At 35.9% G+C, this 23,360-nt stretch overlaps 1 protein-coding gene across 2 annotated transcripts in view; it reads right to left on the bottom strand.

The window, feature by feature from the left end:
• Nucleotides 1–15,873: 15,873 nt before the first annotated feature.
• The window catches only part of LOC139518126 (F-box only protein 36-like), a 30,062-nt gene continuing 22,575 nt past the window's right edge, over nucleotides 15,874–23,360 (bottom strand). The window contains exons 5-6 of one of the 2 annotated variants that reach the window (XM_071309809.1): nucleotides 17,428–18,067; nucleotides 15,874–16,951 (exon numbers count right to left, since the gene is read on the bottom strand). In XM_071309809.1, the coding sequence (XP_071165910.1) occupies nucleotides 17,993–18,067 (75 nt within the window). In that variant the 3' untranslated portion in view covers nucleotides 15,874–16,951; nucleotides 17,428–17,992. The remainder of the gene's footprint in view (nucleotides 16,952–17,427; nucleotides 18,068–23,360) is intronic. The other variant, XM_071309810.1, reaches the window with a different exon arrangement.

Genomic DNA, 23,360 nt, shown 5'->3' with positions numbered 1-23,360 from the left:
CAGTTGTGTCAAGGACCAAGTTAGAATATCTCATTAAATTCCTTTGAAATAAATTCCTTTTTCTAAGAACATGTACCATGTGTACTGTTGCCGCCTTTATTCAATTTAGACTTAAAATTGGTTAAATTTTTGTTATTGAATATCTTTTTTTCAGCATACCGTTTATTTTTTCATTTTTTTGATAATATTGATGTTTTAATGTTCCCTGTATCATGCATCCCCATACTTGAATATTAAATTTGAAAAAAAGTCTTAATACTAGTATTACAAAAAGGAAAACATATGGCCAGGGATACCTTGACTTATTTCTTACAAACCATCCAAGTCTTGTAAAGTCATGTAACACACTACCTGGAATATCAGACCACACCATGATTGTTCTTGATACTGACTTAAAGCCACAGTATAATTAACCAAAACCAAGAAAAATATATGTTTACAAGAAAGCAAAATGGGAGGAGATCAAAGCTGACATTATAAAATTTGGCGCTGACATCATCAATAGTAACACCTCTGTTGAAGATAAGTGGACCAACCTTCAAAACGGTATAGAAACAACACTCAACCTTAATGTACCAAGGAAAATAATAAATAAGAGACATAGTCTACCTTGGCTATCAAACAGCGTAAAAAAGAAAATTAGGGGGAAACACAAACTATTTCAGATAGCTAAACACACAGGAAAGCCAGAAGACTGGGCAAAATTTAAACAACATAAAAAAGATACACAAAAAGCTGGACGACAAGCTCACTGGCAGTATGTTAACACAATACTAGACGCAGCTTTGGCGAAAGGTAATAGTAAACCTTTTTAGCGATACATAAAGTCTAAACGTACTGACAATCTAGGTGTAGCTGGAATTAAAAAAAATGGAATTTTACATCAGGACAGTAAATCCAAGGCAGAATTACTAAACGACCAATTTAAGTCGGTCTTCACCAAAGAAAACGCATCAGATCAACTACCACAGACCCACATGAATCAAAATACCCAAGTATGAATAACATCAACATCGAAGTACAAGAAAAACTATTGAGAAACTTAATACGATATTCCCGTGCTTGCATTTCCTATCATGATTTTCTTGATAGAGGGTTACTGCTCACATGGAAGCTATTAAACCAACAGTTCCAAATGGTGAAGTTTAAATCATCCCTTCGTAAATTTTACGGACGCCATCACGAGTTGGTTGACCGTTATGGAATAACCGTTTCACAAATGATATCGGATATGTTCTTTACGTCGTAACTACAATCCCATTCCCTTTCATGAATGTGACCTACCGAATTAGACTATTTACCGGATTTTTAATCACATAAGCAACACGACGGGTGCCACATGTGGAGCAGGATCTGCTTACCCTTCCGGAGCACCTGAGATCACCCCTAGTTTTTGGTGGGGTTCGTGTTGTTTATTCTTTAGTTTTCTATGTTGTGTCGTGTGTACTATTGTTTTTCTGTTTGTCTTTTTCATTTTTAGCCATGGCGTTGTCAGTTTGTTTTAGATTTATGAGTTTGACTGTTCCTTTGGTATCTTTCGTCCCTCTTTTAAACATCAGCAAAGCTAGTGGACCAGACGGCATCGCAAATAAAGTATTAAAACTGTGCTCAATTGAATTAGCACCATTTGTGAGTCACATATTCCAGCTTAGTCTAGACTCAGGTACTCTTTCATCTGACTTGAGAAACGCTAATATCAGTCCAATATTTAAAAAAGGAGATAGACATACAGCGGCAAATTACCGACCTGTATCACTTACCTGTGTTTCCTGTAAACTCCTTGAACACATAGGTATATTCTGAAACACCTGGAAGCGCACAATATACTTACCTCACTTCAACATGGTTTCCGTAGTGCCATTCCTGCGACAGCCTCTTGTATACACATGGAAAAAAGTATTGCAACACCTTGATTTTTTGAAATTTGAAAAATGAGCCTCTTTTTTTGGATGGAATATAATAAAATATTTGTATAATATTATTGAAACATAGTTTATGATAACATTGGCATTGAAACGAACAAAAAATGTTTGAAAAAAAATGATTTATATCACCACAATTTTAATAACAAAATGAAGTGTTTTTTGTACAAAAAAATGCATTTTACAACTTTTACTGTAGTCGAACCTTACAATGTCAGACATTTCAAAATTAATCTTCAGATGACTGTTCACATCATGGTTGATTGTTATACGCCAAAGAATTAGTACTTTGTGCGCAGCCTCCATTCAAACGGATAACCGCATCTAAACGTCTTCTGATTCCTGCCAAAAATCGACTAATTTGTTGCTAAGGTAGCAGCAACCATTTCTGACGAAGAGCATTGTTTATTTCATGATGTGTTTGAACTGGGATGTCCTTTCGCGCACGTTCCGCCCAATAGTGTTCCATATATGCTCCATATGGTTCAAATCCGGGCTACGATCCGTCCAAGGAAGATGAACCGAGTTCCATTGGAACAATGGATCTTCCTCCACGATGCTAATTTTCAACTATAGCGAGCTCTGCACTACATTGGATACGGAAAACTGTGTGTTTGTTTGTAAGCAAAAGTCTCTGAAATGGTCTTATCGCACGATAATTAGTAGCGATGAGTCGATCACGAACAGTTCTTGTTAAAAAGCTCCTGTATGCCCACCACTCTCTTTTTAGGATTTTATTGTATGCAATTGGTTTCCTTCTGACCAACCTTCATTATGCTTGATTTCCCCTAGCAAATGGTATAGGGGGTCTTCTTTATCTCGGAAGGTCTTGAACAGCGTTTAGTGCCTTATTTTTAACTCAAAACGACTTATAGTGGAATGGTGATGACCAACAATACGTGCAGTTGTTACAGAGACATCCCTGCTTCTCTCATGCTGATAATATGCCATCTTGGTGCAGTTTAGAGTTGTCGAGGACCCATTACAAGGTGTCAATCACATAACTTTGAAAACTTGGTTATTTAAAGTGTTGAAAACAATGAGGATGAAAACATCTGTTTTGCTGTTTACGGGTACAGTAGCTGCATGTGTAGATAAAAACTTATCGATTCGATATTTATTGATTAAGCTCAGGTGATACTTAAATAATGTTTAAGTTGTTCTATTTTACCAAATTATATCACAAAAAAATAAAAAGTGTTTTTTTTATTTCAATTTCAATTTGGTGTTGCAATACTTTTTTCCATGTGTATATAATACCATCGAGACACCACAGGACCAACTCCAAATACAGAAAGATTTAAACTCACTTGACAACTGGGCAAAGGACTGGGGTATGCGTTTTAATGCCAGTAAATGCTATGTCATGTCAATTCACCGAAACAGGTCCCCGGTCACATACAGTTATACACCAAGTAACTACATATTAGAGCAAGTCAATGAAAATCCATACTTAGGTGTAATTATTAGTGATAATTTGAAATAGTCATCACACATTAACAAATTCTGCAACAAAGCCAATTCTACACTGGGATTCATCAGACGGAACCTGAAACACTGCAACAAACATTTTAAGGAAACTGTTCGCCCAGTCTTATATTACCCAGGCACTGTATGGGACCCATATCTACAAAAAGACATTAACCGCATAGAGAACATACACAGATGAGCAGCTAGATTTGTTTTCAAAGACTATAGACGTACTAGTAGTGTCACCTCCATGATGAAGGACCTTGAATGGTCAAACCTCTTGTGGAAAGAAGACGAAAACAAGGACTGGTACTACTGTACGAAATAGTAAACGACCTGTAGCCATCCCCACTGAACATCATATAGAATTTAATACTAGACCATCCAAAACTTCTAACGTCAAACAAATAAAACTTTTATCAGCAAATACTGACATTTATAAACATTATTTTTTCCCACAAACTATCATTGATTGGAACTTACTACCAAATACTGCCGGGAACTGTAAAACTGTGGAAAGTTTTAAGGCAGTTATATCGCGCGACTAGTTACATCAGTGGCGCACACACACTTCCTGGATAAGTTTTACTCAGTATTTTGAGTTCATTTCCAGTAATATACAGATACAGATACAAATAGGTCTACGGGTCTATGCAACCTTAACCGAAAAACAATTTATGTAATACGGAACAAAGACTAAGTAAGCTCTGTAATTTTTGTTCCAAGAATAAAAACACTAATCAAATTACAAGCATGTGTGAGTTGAATTTTTTAAAATGTACAAAAATAAATGCTGAAAAAAATTATTCCATATCACGATATTATTATCATACATTGAGTAAACCAATTCCAGGTAGCTCAAATTACGTATTCTTAGACGCTATACAGATGATAATAAAATACATTTAAGTCTGACAAATAGTTAAACTTACATCTAGAAATTGACAATGAGGGTATTGGAAAACAAAACTTTTACGAAAAAAGAGATTGTTACAGTAACAGCTTTCCAATTGTGAACTTTCCATTCCGTGTATCAACATTCCAGCAGTCTGCATACGGAATATATAACTACCAGTTGAAAACACATTTCGCAGAGAAGTATTATTGGCAATGTCTAGGTCACCAGTATCATTAATATTGCCAGTCAGGATTATGAAAGAATGAGGAACTAGCACAGGAGTAATCAGGAGGTTTAGACTTGAATTCGTCAATGTTCAGATCCTGCAACAAGTTTTCACTTCTAATTTTTTGTTTAGTTATGGCACCCTCAACGGAGTTGGGGTGACATATTGTTATTGTTCGTTTCTTTTTTTCTTATTATTATGTCACCCGATCGACAATGTCGGGTGACATATTGCTTTTCCTCTATTATTATTATTTTTCTTCCTCCTAATTTTGTCCGGCAGTTTTCTCAGAGCCAAAGCAACCAATCTGAATGATGGTGCACTATAACAAGGAACCCTGACTTTCCAGTTGCAGTGCAACTTTGGAACTAAAAAATGGCTGCCATCACCATGGAAACGGAAAAATGGTGAAAAAATATAATTTTGGAGAAAGGTGAATTGTTTGAGAATGCTTTACCTTAATATCTTTAGATTTTAATACAATGTAGGTGCCCACTATATACTGCTTTGGGATGATTTTGGCAATCATTGGAACTGCTATGTTGCCATGGATACTACACCAAAAATTTCCAAAATATGGAAATGCTCCAAATTTTATAAAACTTAACAGTAACGATGAGCAACATTGGTAGAGGTGGAATTTGGCGTTGGAATTTCGAAAATGTCTGCCGTTAGCATGGAAACAATACAAAACAGGTCAAAATGGTCCAAAAACCTTAAAGTGGCATTTAATTACTTTCTTAAAATGGTAGGTCAAATTGATTGAAACTTTGATGGTATGGTCCCTCCCATGTACCAATGTGGTATATGCCATTAAATTTTGGGGCTGGTCTCTGTTGCCATAGGAACCACCACAAATGTCAAAAAATTTAAAATGCTTCAAAATTGATGAAACTTCATATGATTGTAGACTATCAAGTCTGCATGAGACTTTTGAAGTTGGAATTTCCAAAATGTCAACCGTTGCCATGGAAACTGCAAAAATGTCAAATATTTTCAAAATGCTCCAAACTTAATGAAACTAAATATTATTGTTAACTGGCATGTAAAGATGAGACTTTTGACTTTGGATTTTTCAAAATGGCTGCCGTTGCCATGGAAACAGAAGAAGTGTGAAACTTTTGACAATGCTCAAAATGTACTGAAAATTTACAGAAAGATATATTGCAATGCATTGATCTGCATTTACTGTTAAATTGTTTTCAAATGGCTGCCGCTTAGTGGCAATAGGGGAAGGGTGACATCTGCTATTGCTTGCAATGGCAATTCTAGTTATGTCACCCGATCGACAATGTCGGGTGACATATTGCTTTTCCTCTGTTTCTTTTTCCCTTTTATTATGGCACCCTCAACGGAGTTGGGGTGACATATTGTTATTGTTCGTTTCTTTTTTTCTTATATTTATTCTTCCACACTTTTTTGTCCATGCTATTTCTCGGAATTGGCTTGACCAATATTGATGGAACTATACCATAATGCAAACCACTATATGAAATTGTGCAATCGGGGTATGGCATCATCAAGATGGCTGCCGTTGCCATGGAAACTAATAAAATGTGAAAAAAATGCAAATTCTAAATCTTTCATTATAAGACCTAGATGGATGAAACTTTATGGTAATGTTGGCAGTGGTACCCTGAGGTACCAACAGTACTTAGCTTCTGCAAAATGGCTGCCATTGCCATGGAAACTAAAGAAAAGTTTAACATTGACCCTACGGGATAAAACATCAAAGCAGCATTTTCTTAAGGAATATCAGACCAAACTCAAAGAAACATCATGAATATGTAACATGGCATCAGTCAATGTTGCAACTGTTGTTGGAATTTTCGAAATGGATACCGTTACCATGGAAACAGCAAAAATATCCAAAAATTTTAAAATGGTCTAAACTAAATGAAGTTGATAATAGATGGTAACTGACAATTGGAGATAAGACTTTGGACTTCAGAATTTCCAAAATGGCCGCCGCTGCCATGGAAACTTTATGAAGGATGTCTGCCCAATAGTATCTCATCAAGCATTTATTGGCAAGGAAAATTTTTAGGAAGGATAGTTTTTCCTTTTCATCTTTTCTCTTGCGAACTAGTTTGAAAAGGCTGTGACTGGCAATACCAAAGATCATATAATATAACTAAGCTGCGATGCTGTAACCTAATACTAATTGAAACAGGAAGATGGAATGGAATTCCTAGAGATGAAAGACAGTGTCATCTCTGCTCCTTGTCAATTGAAAATGAGTTTCACTACTTCTTCGAGTGCCAATCTGATCTTGTTAAAAATATCAGAAAAAAATATATTTCAGAATATTACCGCATTTATCCATGTGTTGAGAAAATGAAGGGACTGCTTTTATTTTGCAATATCAAAGTTCTTAAAAATTTATCATTGTTTATTAATAAATATGTTTAAAATATTGTAACTTATACTTTAAACGTATTTATTTCTAGTGGATTGGGAAACAAGTTTTGCAACTTATAGTAATCCCTTTCCACTTTGTGGGTGCGAGTGCTGCCTTGTAGCGGCATTAGCCTGCTCTTTTTCGAAATCTACAAGGGTGTCTTTAACGTGCAAGAGATATGGCTCTCTCTTAGCACGGGTCAGCCATTTATCGTCCCCTAACTTATTTGATTATATGTTAACATTGTTTTGTGGTAACTAGAGGGTTATAATTGCCTATGTACATTTGCTACTTATAACTATGGACTTAACAGTGCCTATTATTGCTAATAATGTTTTATGTTTCATTACAGATGACCGTGGTCATTGTTCGACATTAAATACATGTGTGAATAAATAGACATTGTTCTTATTTATGACCACGGCCAGTAATCACTGAAGACCTGTGAGGAACAACACTTATACGACAATGCCTGCAGTACAGTGTCCAATACCTGGATGTGAATATGTCACTGACGATCTTGATGCAGCAATCGTAGCTGTACTAATCACTGGTCATAGTACAACACACTCTCCGGGACCAGTCACAGCAGCGAAAGTAGAAAAAGTGAAAAGACCGGTTATATCAACAGCTGGAACTAGTGAGGAATGGGCATATTTTGAATCACGGTGGTCCGATTATGTTGAAGCAACGAAAATTGCCGGCCGTGACAAGGTATTTCAGCCTCTAGAATGCTGCGATGAGCAGCTACGCAAGGACTTGACACGATCAGCAGGGGGTATTCTAACGAACAAATCTGTACAAGAAGTGTTAGCCGCAATCAAGAAACTTGCTGTTCGTGAAGAAAATACGATGGTGGCCAGAGTTACACTTCATAATATGCGCCAAGACCGTGACGAACCAGTGCGTAGCTTTTGTGCACGTTTGCGAGGACAAGCCGGTGTTTCAAATTCTTCATACAGTGCCCTACTTGTAACACAGATGTGAACTATACAGACACCATTATTCGGGACGTTCTTGCACGAGGTATTTCCGATCCAGAAATCCAATTAGATCTCCTCGGTGACAAAAACCAAGACATGACCCTTGAAGAAGTCACTCAATTCGTTGAACAAAAGATTCAGGGAAACGTTCTGCATCTAGATTACTCGATTCTCAAACAGTTCAAGCAGCTAGCAGCTCTTATAAAAAAGCAAAACAGACAGCCGTGAGGGACAAAAATGAAGTTTGTACATATTGTGGTAAAAAGGGACACGGCAAAAGTGCACCAGCTCGTCTCCGTAAATCAGATTGCCCTGCATATGGCTATAAGTGTGGATACTGCAACCGTGAACACCACTTTGAAAAGGTTTGTAGGAGCAAGGAAAAATCAAAAACTGGTACAGCTACTCATAATACAGACGATTGTGAAGGTGCTGTTTTTGATTCACTGTGCAGCATATCCAGCGATTCACATAAAATAAATGGCAAAACGCTAGCCATAGACCATCATCTTTATGATAAGCTGTCAGATACCTGGATCAGCAAGGCATCGTAACCACAACCTTTCGTCAACCTTGTTTTAAGGATATTACCGGAAGATTATGAAGCATTTGGTTTCAACATGACAAAAAGAACAAATACTGTTGCAATCTCTGCCATGGCGGATACAGGATTCCAGAGCTGCCTTGCCGGTATCAAGGTCATCCATCGACTAGGAATAAATCAGACTGAATTAATCCCCGTCAATATGAAAATGCATGCTGCCAACAACAAAGGTATCACGATCCTTGGTGCAACCATACTCCGCATTTCAGGCAAAGATGATCAAGGCAGACATGTCGAAACGAGACAAATGACATATGTCACTGACAACTCTGATAAGCTATTTATCAGCAGAGAAGCTTGAATTGCTCTTCGAATGATCTCTGGAAGTTTTCAAACAATTGGTGAAATTGATGATACGCAACAAACTCCCGGTACTGAGAACTGTCATAACAATACAAACAACATCGGAAGTGTTAACAGCCTGGATACCACCTGTATCTGTCCTCAACGGAAGCTGCCGCCTCCAATGTCAAGGAACTTACCTTATCCAGCAACTGAAGATAACCTAGAAAAAATAAAACAATTTCTTAAGGACTATTATAAATCTAGTACCTTCAATACATGTGATCACCAGACATTGCCACTGATTGATGGACCACCAATGCGATTGATGGTGGATCCCGAAGCTGAACCTGTGGCTCATCACACTCCAGTTCCAGTACCAATCCACTGGAAAGAGGAAGTCAAAGCTGGTCTTGATCAAGGGGTCCGACTTGGCGTAAAGGAACCTGTTCCAGTTGGGGAACCTGTCACATAGTGCCATAGAATGGTCGTTTGTGCCAAGAAAAATGGAAAACCACGTCGCACTGTTGATTTTCAACCCCTCAATGTGCATGCAACACGTGAAACACACCATACGCATTCACCTTTTCACCAGGCTAGATCAGTACCGAATGGAAAGAGGAAACCCGTTTTTGACGCCTGGAACAGTTATCATAGTGTGCCAATTCCTGACTGCCTTCATTACACCCTGTGGCAGATATCGTTACAAGACGGCTCCACAAGGTAATATAGCTTCAGGCGACGCCTATACAGTCCTCCTATTGGCTAATTCAATTGAGGAAAGCTTTTTTCAAGCTGTGCAATGGCTCGATATTTGTGGTCGTCATGGCATCACTCTTAATCCTGAGAAGTTCATATTCGGTCAAGATATTGGGGAATTCGCTGGATTTGAAGTCACGTCCAACACTGTCCGTCCTTGCATGAAATACCTTAAAGCGATTCTAGATTTTCCAACACCTAGAAATATCACCGATGTACGATCATGGTTTGGTCTCGTAAATCAAGTGTCCTACGCCTTCAGCATGGATGATAAGATGCTTCCTTTCAGGCAATTATTGAAATCAGGAACACCATTTTTCTGGGATGAACACATCAACAAACTGTTCGAGGAATCGAAAGCTGCTCTCATAAGCGAAATAGAAGAGGGCGTTCGCATCTTTGATAAAAGTAAACCGACATATCTTGCTACAGATTGGTCAAAAACTGGTATCGGCTTCTGGCTATTTCAGAAACATTGTTCCTGCAAAGAAAGTGAACCATTCTGTTGTAACCCAGGCTGGCGAATAACGCTTGTCGGGAGTAGATTTACACATCCAGCTGAATCCCGTTATTCGCCAGTAGAAGGCGAAGCACTAGCCGTTGTCGACGCTTTGGATAAAGCGAGGTATTTTGTACTGGGATGCGACGATTTTATTATAGCTGTTGACCATAAACCACTCCTGAAAATATTCAGTGACAGATCTTTAGAAGACATCTCGAAATCACGCCTTCGAAATTTGAAAGAGAAAACACTCGGATATCGTTTCCGGATGATTCATGTACCAGGCGTCAAACATCATGCTACTGACGGTGTGTCACGTCACCCAACTAGGGACCCTGAAAAACTTATTCTCTCAGATGACATAGCAGCCATCAGGAATAGATAGTATAATGTCGTTGCCACCCGACACATCTTTTTTTATCAGACATTCATCATATAGATTTAGAATCGGATGCTACTGAAATAGATAATAGTGTCTTCATATCAGCCATATCCTCGCTTGATTCGCTTGCCGTCAAATCCGTTACTTGGGACAGAGTTCGTACCGCTACAGAAAGTGACGACAATATGAATGAACTTATCAACTTAATCGAGTCTGGTACACCTGAGTTTCGACATGAATTTCCTCCACAACTACAGGAATTCTTCCAATTCCGTGAACACCTTTACACTATTGATGGTGTTATAATATACAAGGACAGAATCATCATTCCCCCTAGTCTCCGCAGCACACCAAGGAGTTACAGCAATGATTTCTAGAGCAGAGGCATCGTTTTTTTTGGCCAGGTATTACCCCTGCTATTTCAGCACATAGAGCCGGATGCAACCATTGTAATCGGATAGCACCTTCTAACCCGAGTGCCCCACCTACACCTCTGATGTCACCAGACTACCCATTGCAATGCGTTTTTGACTTTTTTCAATACAAAGGGATTTGTTACCTTGTCATAGTTGACCGATACTCAAACTGGCCAATTGTTGAAAGATCATCGAACGGAGCAGCCGGACTCATAACCTGTCTTCGACGCACATTTGTCACTTTTGGAATTCCCGACGAACTAGCATCTGACGGTGGTTCTGAATTTACCTCTACTGCTACAAAACAGTTTCTTCGTGACTGGGGTGTACACCATCGCCTATCGTCAGTGTCTTTCCCTCATAGCAATTGCAGGTCGGAAGTCGGAGTAAAAACCGTTAAACGCATGATTGCTGATAACACTAGTTCTAAAGGTGATCTCGACACGGATGCATTCCAACGGGCCATGCTTCAGTACAGAAATACACCTGACAGAGACACAAAACTTTCCCCTGCAATGTGCGTCTTTGGTCATCCAATCAAAGATTTCATTCCGATTCCGCCAGGAAGATATTCTCCTCACAATACTTGGAGGGAAACGTTAGATGCCCGTGAAGAAGCTTTAAGAAACCGCCATATCAAACAGGGCGAAAAGACTACCTCAACTTGCAACTGGCGATTGTGTGCGTATTCAGAACCAAATAGGGCATTACCCAATCAAATGGGACAAAACTGGCATCATCATTGAAGTCCGCCAATTTGATCAATATGCTGTAAAGATTGATGGCTCTGGAAGAGTAACTTTACGCAACAGGAAGTTTCTCAGGAAGTATGTTCCTGTCAAGGGCATCAAAACAACAAAGACTATACAGATGACCTTTGTTATAAGAATGTACCTGTCCCGTCATCATTCAACACCAACAAGTACTACAACCGACTTCTGATACATTAACGGAAACCCCTAAAGATTATACTCGTGAAAAGCATTATCCACTTGGTCAGAAAACTTCAGACTCCAAGGACAGCTCTACACCAGAATTCACCGATTCACAAGATTTGCCTAGCGAGTAAAAACTTCACATTCTGGAAACGCCAAAAACAGAACTTTCTTCATCCAAAAGTCCTAGAGTTGATAACACATATCCTGAGCGCCGTCGTTTGGAATTCACAGAAACGCCACTTGAGAACCAATGAACACAGCCGACCACCAACACTCCTCCGTTGAGTATTACTCCGACAGAACTTACTACACAACGTAAATCTAGTCGTGCTAGTAGACCACCTTCCTGGCATTCAGATTATACTATGGATTAACAATCATGACATTGACATTTTTAATGGAGCATAACAGGAACCAAAAACTTAAGGGGAGATAGAGGGTTATAATTGCCTATGTACATTTGCTACTTATAACTATGGACTGAACAGTGCCTATTATTGCTAATAATGTTTTATGTTTCATTACAGATGACCGTGGTCATTGTTCGACATTAAATACATGTGTGAATAAATAGACATTGTTCTTATTTAGTAACCATAATAATGACTATGTATTTTGCCTCTTGTTGCACATGTGAATATGTGTCCGAGTGTTTCCTAATAAAGTATATTGTTATTGGCAATACCAAAAATCATATAAGGTGAAAGGACATGCCACTGGAATAGGTCACCGTTTCCAGTTGGTTTAGGTGAGGGAAACCATCAGAATTATATAAGGCCAATAAACTTTCCATTACGTGTTATATGAAAATCTGAATCTTTTTATCACAACCGAAAGTCGCGCCGTAAGTAAACATTACATTATGAATCTGAGCTCCGAGCAAAGGGAATATATCTCGATTTCACGTAACCCAACCAAAAAAAAATCATGCATCCAAGATTAAATTATTAATCAGTACACATCCAACATCCAATGAATTTAGTGTGACATAAACAGTACGTCTCGACTCAGAGAGAAAAATGACCTTGTGCAATGACAAGAACAGGAGTATATGGCGATCAATGAATCTATGGCCAATACAATCATGACCCCCTACTTGATTAACCTGAAAAAAAGTTCTATTTACCGGACAGTCCGTATTTTTCACATCCGAACCACCCAGAAATTATTGGACCTCTTGATGGATAAATGTCTATGGTTTTCGGGAAAGTATCACTTGAATGGTTTGAAATTCTCCTTTAAATCAAATTTTGGAAACTTGTGTGACACTTTTTGCAATATTTTGTATCAAATAATTGCAGATTGCTGCCTTGCTGCCATGGTTACACCAAAAAGAGATTATATTTCCCCATTACAACTTTTGGACATCTAAAATATGAAAAATGCTGTCTGAACATCAACCCAACAATATTAGATCTGTAAATTTGCCTTCGCAAATTTTTGTTCTTCCCTCGCCGGGATTCGAACCCATGCTACTGAGATATCGTGTCACCAAATAGCCTGCACTGGAACCTGGGCTTCATAAAAAATGAAGCTTTTGGTTGCCGGGTGTTACCTTTCCACGTCAGTTTTAATCTAGCGTCGTACTACAGTACATGATATATCAGTCACAGAAATGTACTTTCACGGTGCCTATATCAGTCACAAAGATGTCCTTTCCAAGTGTCATTATCAGTCACAGAAATGTCCTTTCACGGTTTCAATATCAGTCACAGAGATGTCCTTTAGAAGAGTCAATATCAATCACTGAGATTTCCTTTCACGGTGTCAATATCAGTCACAAAGATGTCCAGTCACGGTGTCAATATCACTTACAGAAATGTCCTTTTACGGTGTCAATATAAGTCACAGAGATGTCCTTTCGAAGAGTCAATATCAGTCACAGAAATGTCCTTTCACGGTGTCAATATCAGTCACAGAGATGTCTTTTCACAGTGTCAATATCAGTCACAGAAATGTCCTTTCACGGTGTCAATAATAATCACAGAAATGTCCTTTCATAATGTCAACATCAGTCACAGAAATGTCTTTCAACAATGTCAATATTAGTCACATAAATGTCCTTTCACGGTGTCAATATGTAGTCACAGAAATGTCCTTTTGAAGTGTCAATATAAGTCACAGAAATGTCCTTTTACAGTCTAAACATCAGTCACAGGAATGTCCTTTCGAAGAGTCAATATCAGTCACAGATATATTCTTTCACTATGTAAATATCAGTCACAAAGATTTCCTTTCACAGTGTCAATATCAGTCACACAAATGTCCTTTCACAGTGTCAATATCAGTCACAAAAATGTCCTTTCATAATGTCAATATCAGTCACAGTGATATCCTTTCACAGTGTCAATATTAGTTACAGAGATGTTCTTTCATGGTGTCAATATGTAGCCACAGAAATGTCCTTTCACAGTGTCAATATCAGTCACAGAAATGTCCTTTCACAGTGTCAATATCAGTCACAAAAATGTCCTTTCATAATGTCAATATCAGTCTACAGTGATATCCTTTCACAGTGTCAATATTAGTCACAGAGATGTTCTTTCATGGTGTCAATATGTAGCCACAGAAATGTCCTTTCACAGTGTCAATATCAATCAGAGATGTTGTGTATAGTATCAGATTAACATAAACCATGAATCGCGAAAATGAGGTTAAGGTCAAAAAGAAATCTGCCAGACATATACATGTATGTACATCGTACAATCATTCTATTCACCAAATATAGTGGCCCTTTTGCTTAAAGTATCTGATATATAGACCACACTTGAAAACCATAACCTTGTCAAATGAACCACAAAAAAAAATGAAGGTCATATGAAACCTCCCAGACAGACATGTATGCCTTACAATCATGCCATTAACCAAATTCAGGTGGTAAATTGCTTATAGTATCTGAGAACCAGAACATACAACACAAACATAACATTAACCAATGAACCGTAAAATGAGGTCAAGATATGATGAAAGCTAGAGGCCAATCTTACATGCTCATCATACAATCATTCCATTCATTAAATGTAGTTGCCCTATTGCCTATATATATATGAGACACAGACGTGATAACACAAACTTCACCTTAATCAATGATCCATGAATTGAGGTTGAGGTCAGGTGAGCCCTGTCTGACCCAATTATGTTCTATTTATGATAATACCTGAGCATTTCACATGACATAAAAGCTGTTTTTTTCAAGCAGTCACTGAACCATAAAAGGGTGCAAGTTTTACCTAATAAAACCCATTGCATTTGTTTGCACCTGTCCTAGGTCAGGAATCTGATGTTCAGTGTTTGTCATTTGTTGATGTGGTTCATAACTGTTTCTTGCTTTTATATATAGACAAGACCATTGGTTTTCTCATGTGAATGGTTTTACACTAGTTATTTGGGGGCCCTTTATAGCTTTCTGTTCGGTGTGAGCCAAGGCTCAGTGTTGAAGACCGTACTTTGACCTATCATGGTTTACTTTTACAAATTTTGACTTGGATGGAGAGTTGTCTCATACCACATCTTTATTTTATGCAATCTCAATTTCTGCAGTTTTTGTTGCAGACGACAAAAGTGTATATATGAATGCTTTAGCTTATCATAATTGTTTAATTTGAAAATTAACATAAAATAAGATAGCTAACTAGCAGTAGACATACATATCTTTTAAACCAGTCTACATCTTCTATTTTTTTTTTTTTTATTAATTATGCCTTATTTAAGCTGCTATATGTAGTTAACTGTTTTTTGTATTTTGGATGTTTGTATTTTCTTCTATTTGTATTAATGGTTTTTGAAGGCCTCAGGGAAGATTAACGTGTTATTGGTAAATGAGTTACAAATGTTTAATAAAGAATTTTACTTCTTTATATTTATGTGTTTCACAATTAAAATATTTTAGCAAAAAAGGCAAAACTAAAATAGCAATAAATCTAACAAAAATGTCCATTGAAGATATTTGTGGCACAACTTAATTGTAAGGCTTGTTTTGTTGATCATTGTTACTGTTTACCATTCCTGTCTATTAGTGTTTGTAGGATACCTGATATCTTGTCAGCAATCCATAATTTTCACAGATATAAAAATAATTCAGAAAAAAAAGTAAATAATAAATATTTTTATTATAAAATCAAATCAAACCTACAATAAAGCTATTAATGTAAACAGTAAAGGCACAAGGAATGTTCGTTATCACAGTTTATATACTGTCTGTAAAATTTAGCACTTTGAATGGACGGCGCTGGAAAAATACAAGCAATTAATTCAGAAAAAATATTTAACTGTTTTAAAAACTCATTTTTAAACCAATTAATAAATATCATGCAATACTTAATCTAAGTGTCAACTCATGGACGGATATTTAAAAAATGTCAAATGTAAAAATAATTATACAAAATCCTGTTAATAGTAATATAACTTTGATATTTAAATTGAGAAATGATAATCAAAATCGTAATTTCCACACACTTCACTGCACATCGAATGATATTTATCTAAAATGCATAGATTCCTTTACACATAAATGCTACTTAATATCTTCTAACTAAAAAAAATAAATATAACTTGGTTCTTCTTACATTAAATATATTACTTGAAAAAATATATATGTTAATCATCTCTTTCCCGTTTTGTTTTACAAATAACCCCTATAAATAATAGTATGCTACTAGCACTTGCTTCCATATTAGGTAAATAATCTATATTCTACACACAATAAATAAATACAGAAAAACAGAAAATCAATTTAGGAGATTAACTTATTACTTGTTTTAATAAAAAAAACATATCTGCTCCAATCGTAACTTTTTTCAATTTTAAGTAGATTGTCCATAAGATTTTATAGTTAATCTAATCGTAGCTAAATGGCACAAAACAATGTTAATGTTCAGGTTATAGAGTGGTGAATACCTTTTACATAGACAAGTTAAAAAGAAATCCATTATACATAACAGGTAATAAAAACTTCTGTAAAACAATGATGTGTGAAGAATCCAACATAAAAACTTAGGAAAACAATGATGTGTGTAGGATCCAACATAAGACCTTAGTAAAACAATGATGTGTGTAGGGTCCAACATAAGACCCTAGTAAACCACTTCATTGTATAAAACAATGATGTGTGTAGGATCCAACATAAGACCTTAGTAAAACAATGATGTGTGTAGGATCCAACATAAGACCTTAGTAAAACAATGATGTGTGTAGGATCCAACATAAGACCCTAGTAAAACAATGATGTGTGTAGGATCCAACATAAGACCCTAGTAAACAATGATGTGTGTAGGATCCAACATAAGACCTTAGTAAACAATGATGTGTGTAGGATCCAACATAAGACCTTAGTAAACCATTGATGTGTGTAGGATCCAACATAAGACCTTAGTAAACCATTGATGTGTGTAGGATCCAACATAAGACCTTAGTAAACCATTGATGTGTGTAGGATCCAACATAAGACCTTAGTAAACCATTGATGTGTGTAGGATCCAACATAAGACCTTAGTAAAACAATGATGTGTGTAGGATCCAACATAAGACCCTAGTAAAACAATGATGTGTGTAGGATCCAACATAAGACCCTAGTAAACAATGATGTGTGTAGGATCCAACATAAGACCTTAGTAAACAATGATGTGTGTAGGATCCAACATAAGACCTTAGTAAACCACTTCACTGTATAATACCCTGAGAATTAGTCTGTATGGTCAAAATATTGATTTGATTCCAAATATAACAAAGTAACAAAGTGACAGTATACTGCAGTTACTAAACAGAAAACTATATGTTAAAACTACACTGTATAGAAATATAATCATATATTACTAAAATAATATTATAAAATCTGCATGTGCATAAACTTCAAAAAGCATGCATTCAAATAATTTCGTAGTTCATATTTTTGAGAGAAAGTGATTCTTGCAAATACATTTGTAGTCACAATACTAAATTTCATTTGAGAAATTTCTTTATTAGTAGCTGAAAGAAGTCATAAAAAACTTAATGAGGTAAATTCATTTCATGTCACTAACAGTTAAATACCATTTATGGTATGGAGACATTTTTAAAGAAGAAAAAATGTAAATGTTAGGATTTCACATATCTATATCTCATATAAAATTGGAATGCATTAATAAAACAAATCTAGACATATAATACTATCAAGGTTCTAAGGACCAGAGTTTTGAACTCTGTCTTAAGACCTCCGATATCTGCACCAATTTTTACTCTGTGATGAAAGCATGGCCTTTGCTTGGCTCATGGTCCATTTCATGTTTCTTCAAACGCCTTAGTTGAAGCTGTAATTTAAAACAGAAGAATCAGAAATCACAGATATGTAGTGTTCATATAAAGCCTTATAACAAATTTCGATAAGCTATGATTTGTAGTTCCATATAAAAAATGTCAAGGTAATTTGCATTTATGTTAAAGAAAAGATAGGAATTTTGTTAAAGAAATTTTATTGATTGATATAAAAGTGTTTTATGCCACTTTCAGCACTATTTTCTAACTTGTGGCAGTCAGTTTTCATTGGTGGAGGGAGCCAGGGTGGAGGGAGCCTGGATGCAGGGGGTGGAGGGAGCCTGGATGCAGGGAGCAAGGGTACAGGGTGGAGGGAGCCAGGGTTGAGGGAGACAGGGTCCAGGGAGCATCAACCTTTGGTAGGAAAACTGAAATCCTTGTCAATTAAGATTGAGTCCACACCTGAAACATGTTTGATTTGAATTTACAACCAAGGCTTCCAAAACGGTCATATATTCTGGTCATTTGTATAATGTCCGGTAAAGTCCGGCTGGGCAAAGCATGAAACCGTCATCTACTAATTAGTTTTTGGTGGAAGAAGACTTCAAGTCTTCTGAAGGCCAATGGTGCCGACTTTAAAATCATTGAATTCTCTGTATGCCTCATTCGTTTCTGTGTATTACAATTTCATAACAACTTCTGATTCCTGACACCGATTTTTACACATGATTAGGCATCTGAATCATTTAATTTGTAAATTAGGATTGAAAAACAATCACTATCGTAAATATGTACCCTTTTATTTATGTAAATTATTAGATATTATCTCATCTATATGAATGTTATTTGTTTACTTGTAACTGGATGTTTTTACTGTAGATATTTGAAGTATGCATGCGTGAATTTGGTATCGGGACAACTCGCCCTGTTTACATGTTCGCCCTTGAAGTTACGAATTTGCAGACAAGAAGATTTTGTTTTTAATAAATAGAAAGGATCTATTTATTATTAAATTGTTGTCTTTATTCATTGCTTTCCTTTGTCCTGTGAATTAGATGCCCTTCTACTTCAAATGGTTTGAATCTATCTTTAAAATTATTCAAGACTCAGTTGACAAGAGCAGTACGTTGCTGTTGAGAGATTTTGATTAAACTCTAAATGTACCTCCTTCTGAATAATTTATTGCAATATAAATATAAATCCCTTTTGACAAGAGAAATCTGACTTTTGTCAGAAATATTTGTTTCACATGTGCAAAGGTAATTACGTGTGGCGGCCATATTGGTTTGTTTACAAATATGTGAAGAAGCCTCTAGAACCATGACCTAAACATAAATAGTCTTCCGAAAACATAAACTTTATGCAATACTATTTTATCAATCATGATTATTTTCATAAATTTAAATTTGATTATTTAAAGAAATAAAATTATAACAATTACGATTTTAGATTAGAGATTCTACACAGACCTTCTTTGATCTATTTATAGGTAAATTAGTTTACCTGTGTGAAAATGTAAATAATGGTCTAAATGGATATTAATTTGTTTACTAAACAAGTAAACACAAACTATGGATGGAAGATAATAATTCACATAAATATTTCAGGACATTTGATTTATTTTAATAAATACTAGAACACACCCGCGAAATCCGAGCATTCAGAGCGTAGTTTAAAGTACATGTATGTAAAGTGTTGTTGGAAGAATTTTGTAAAATATTGAATGACTGGAGAATTTCAGCAAAAGTATCATAAGTCATAGGTTATTGGGGACAGGAAAATGTTTTTTTTATCCCTCCTAATTTTTAACCGGATTTTTGTGACAAAAATGTCGGTTATTGATTTGGGGATGTACGGCGGGCGGCCGGGCGAACGGGCGGGCGGGCGGCAATCAAATGTTGTCCGTGCATTAACTCATGAACCGTTCAACCAAAGCTTTTAAAATTTTAATATGTTATTACTGACAACTATACGAAGGTTAAGTTCAATAATGGCGATTTTGACTTTTACCGTTCAGGAGTTATGGTTCTTGAAAGGCAGCAATCAAATGTTGTCCGTGCATTAACTCATGAACCGTTCAACCAAAGCTTTTAAAATTTTAATATGTTATTACTGACAACTATACGGAGGTCAAGTTCAATAATGGCCATTTTGACTTTTACCGTTCAGGAGTTATGGTTCTTGAAAGATTGAAAAATGGAGTTTTCAGTCCTGTCCGTGCATTTACTCATGAACTGTTCTACCAAAGCTTCCCAAATTTTAATATGTTGTTACTGATGACAGAATGGAGGTCAAGTTCAATAATGATGATTTTGACTTTTACCGTTCAGGAGTTATGGTTCTTGAAAGATTGAAAAATGGAGTTTCCAGTCGTGTCCGTGCATTTATGCATGAACTGTTCTACTAAAGCTTCCGAAATTTTAATATGCTGTTACTGATGACAAAATGGAGGTCAAGTTCAATAATGACGATTTTGACTTTTACCGTTCAGGAGTTATGGTTCTTGAAAGATTGAAAAATGGTGTTTCCCGTCGTGTCCGTGCATTTTCTCATGAACCATTCAACCAAAGCTTTTGAAATTTTAATATGTTGTTACTGATGACAAAATAGAGGTCAAGTTCCATAATGACGATTTTGACTTTTACTGTTCAGGAGTTATATATTTTATGGTTCTTAAAAGATCGTAAAATGGCGTTTCCATTCACGTTGTTGCATTTACTCATGAACCATTCAATCTAAGCTTTTCAAATATTATTATTTCAAAATGTTGATACTGATGACAAAATGGAGGTCAAATTTGATATTGATGATTTTCACTTTCACCATTCATCAGTAATGGTTCTTGTGATATTGCCAGGACACAAATAAATGTAAATAAATCCGGTTGGCTGTCGTTGTGACAGCCTCTTGTTGGTTTTCTATCAATTTCAATATGAACATACATTTAGTAATAATGTATGTTATGAACATTTAAGTAAGGAGCCTGTAATTCAGTGGTTGTTGTTTTTTTATGTGTTACATATTTGTTTTTCGTTCATTTTTTGTACATAAATAAGGCCGCTAGTTTTCTGGTTTGAATTGCTTTACATTGTCAGTTCGGGGCCTTTTAAAGCTGAGTATGCGGTATGGGCTTTGCTCGTTGTTGAAGGTCATACGGTGACCTATAGTTGTTAATTTTTGTGTCATATTGGTCTCTTGTGGAGAGTTGTCTCATCATGGCAATCATACCACATCTTCTTTTTTTTTGTAATCAATGAATTTTGTAAAAGATTTAATGACTGGAGAATTTCAGAAAAGGTATCAAAAGTTCACATGAATATTTTTAGCGCTTATCAGCATATTATGAACATTCATTACTATATAAATATAGTGTATTTCCTTTCAATTCTAAGTTTACTAATCGATCCATGGTGGTCATGGATATAGTACACAGACCGTCTCTATTTAATAAATTCTGTGACCGCAGTGGATAGTAAACTTGAAAATGATAGCAGATAGAATTCTGAAAATACACTTTATTCTTTGTATATGTATGTTCAAAGTATACAGAAAAACGCAAACCCGAAGTCTAATCTGACTTATAATTTCGTCCAATGACGGGACAATATCCGGATACCTTTTTTCTCGTTTTTCTCCCAAAATAACTCAATCTGAATAATCATATGAATGGATGACAAATGCGACTATGTACTGTACCTATAGGACACAGAGCTGTGTTGATTAATTTATTGTGGAAAGAAGAGAAGCGACACTCAAAATGGGGTCTTCTCGTTTAATAGTATATAGGATTTAAAAACTGTAAGTGCAAACAAATTTAATCTTCTTCTTCTTCTTCTTTGCTTAAAACTTTACACACTTCTTTGTTATATTAATCTAAACATCTGTATACTTTTTGGTAATGATTCAAAATTTTATTTTTCAGTTATTTAGTATTTTGTAAAAAAGGGGGAGGGTTTTTTACATGTCGCGCCGTATCTCAAAAACAATTTATGATTATTGCTTAAAACTTTACACACTTTTTTGTTATATTATCTAAAGATCTGTATACTTTTTGGTTTTGATTCAAAATTTTATTTTAGTGATATTTAGTTTTTTGAAGAAAAAAAAAAGGGGAGGGGGGAGGTTTCATATGTCCCTTCGTATCTCAAAAACAATAAATGGAACTAAGCAGCCTTGGTTAGTTGGGCTGCTTTTATGGTAATTCAAATTACCTTTTATTCACCTTCTTCCACCTCAGAGCTATCAGCTCTTTGATTTAGGCTTTCTTAAGAGACAGTCATTTTAACATAATTGGCGATCTTTTTGACCCAACCTTTTGCCTTTAACAGCCACACATTTCCGGTAATAAAAGTGACATGATGATTAATTACTATCAAAACAACCCCTACTTCAATATTTTCTAATTTTAATCAAGACTAATTAGTTGTTGGACAGCTGAAATCTACCTATTCAGGTGACAGGTAAACTATTTTCAGTACTGGACATCGTATAAATTGATCGGTCTATTCAAATTATTTTCTTACATTTCAGCGGTTTGTATCTAATTGATTTAGTCCAAAAGATTAAAATTATAAGAAATACGTTTATAAACATGATTTGATGAAAAATTTAAAAAGGTTTTAAATGAAAAATCGTCAGAACTACGTTGTATGAACTAGAACACGTTTGCACATGTGCGCAGGTGGGAAATTAAATTATGCATTCTACATTTCTTCACTCAGTCTTGCTTTTGTAAACGTACACGGATTTCACATATCTATTTCTGGTCCATGTTTTACAATTGTCATGTCAACATCCGGTATTAGAAAAATGTGATTTTAAAAACGAAAGTTTTTGACAACGTCATTTTGCACAAATAAGAGTCTAAGGCAGATATGAGCACGCTGTTGTGCACACTTCGAGTGATGCAATGCCAATTTAACAGTTTATGTCAGAACATCAAATTCATATCAAAGTAAAGTTTAATATGTTTTTTTTTTTATAATCTAATGACAATCATTGGGATGGCCATCTGATTACCATAATTGCCTTTTGTTACTTAGTCTTAAGGGATTAAAATCGGGATCAGATATAAAATGTCTGGCTGGCTCGAATATTTTTTGGAAGCCCTGTCTGCTTACAACCTCAGTGTTGACAGGTTAGAAAAAAGCGTCATTATGGAGGAAAGGGTTAAATGTTTGGAAAAAATATGACTAAAATTTAATGAGATAGACAAGTAGGAGTAATACCTCTTCCTTCAGGGGTATACAAAATCTATCAGGATAAAAGTCAAGAAAAATGCTTAATTAGCAGTAACCTACCATGTTTAAGATTGTTAATGTGCCAGATTAAAAGGTACATATCATCAGA

Source organism: Mytilus edulis, chromosome 3 (assembly GCF_963676685.1).
Source record: "Mytilus edulis chromosome 3, xbMytEdul2.2, whole genome shotgun sequence".
In the NCBI taxonomy this organism is placed as follows: Eukaryota; Metazoa; Mollusca; class Bivalvia; order Mytilida; family Mytilidae; genus Mytilus; species Mytilus edulis.
This window is presented reverse-complemented; position numbering and strand designations above follow the sequence as displayed.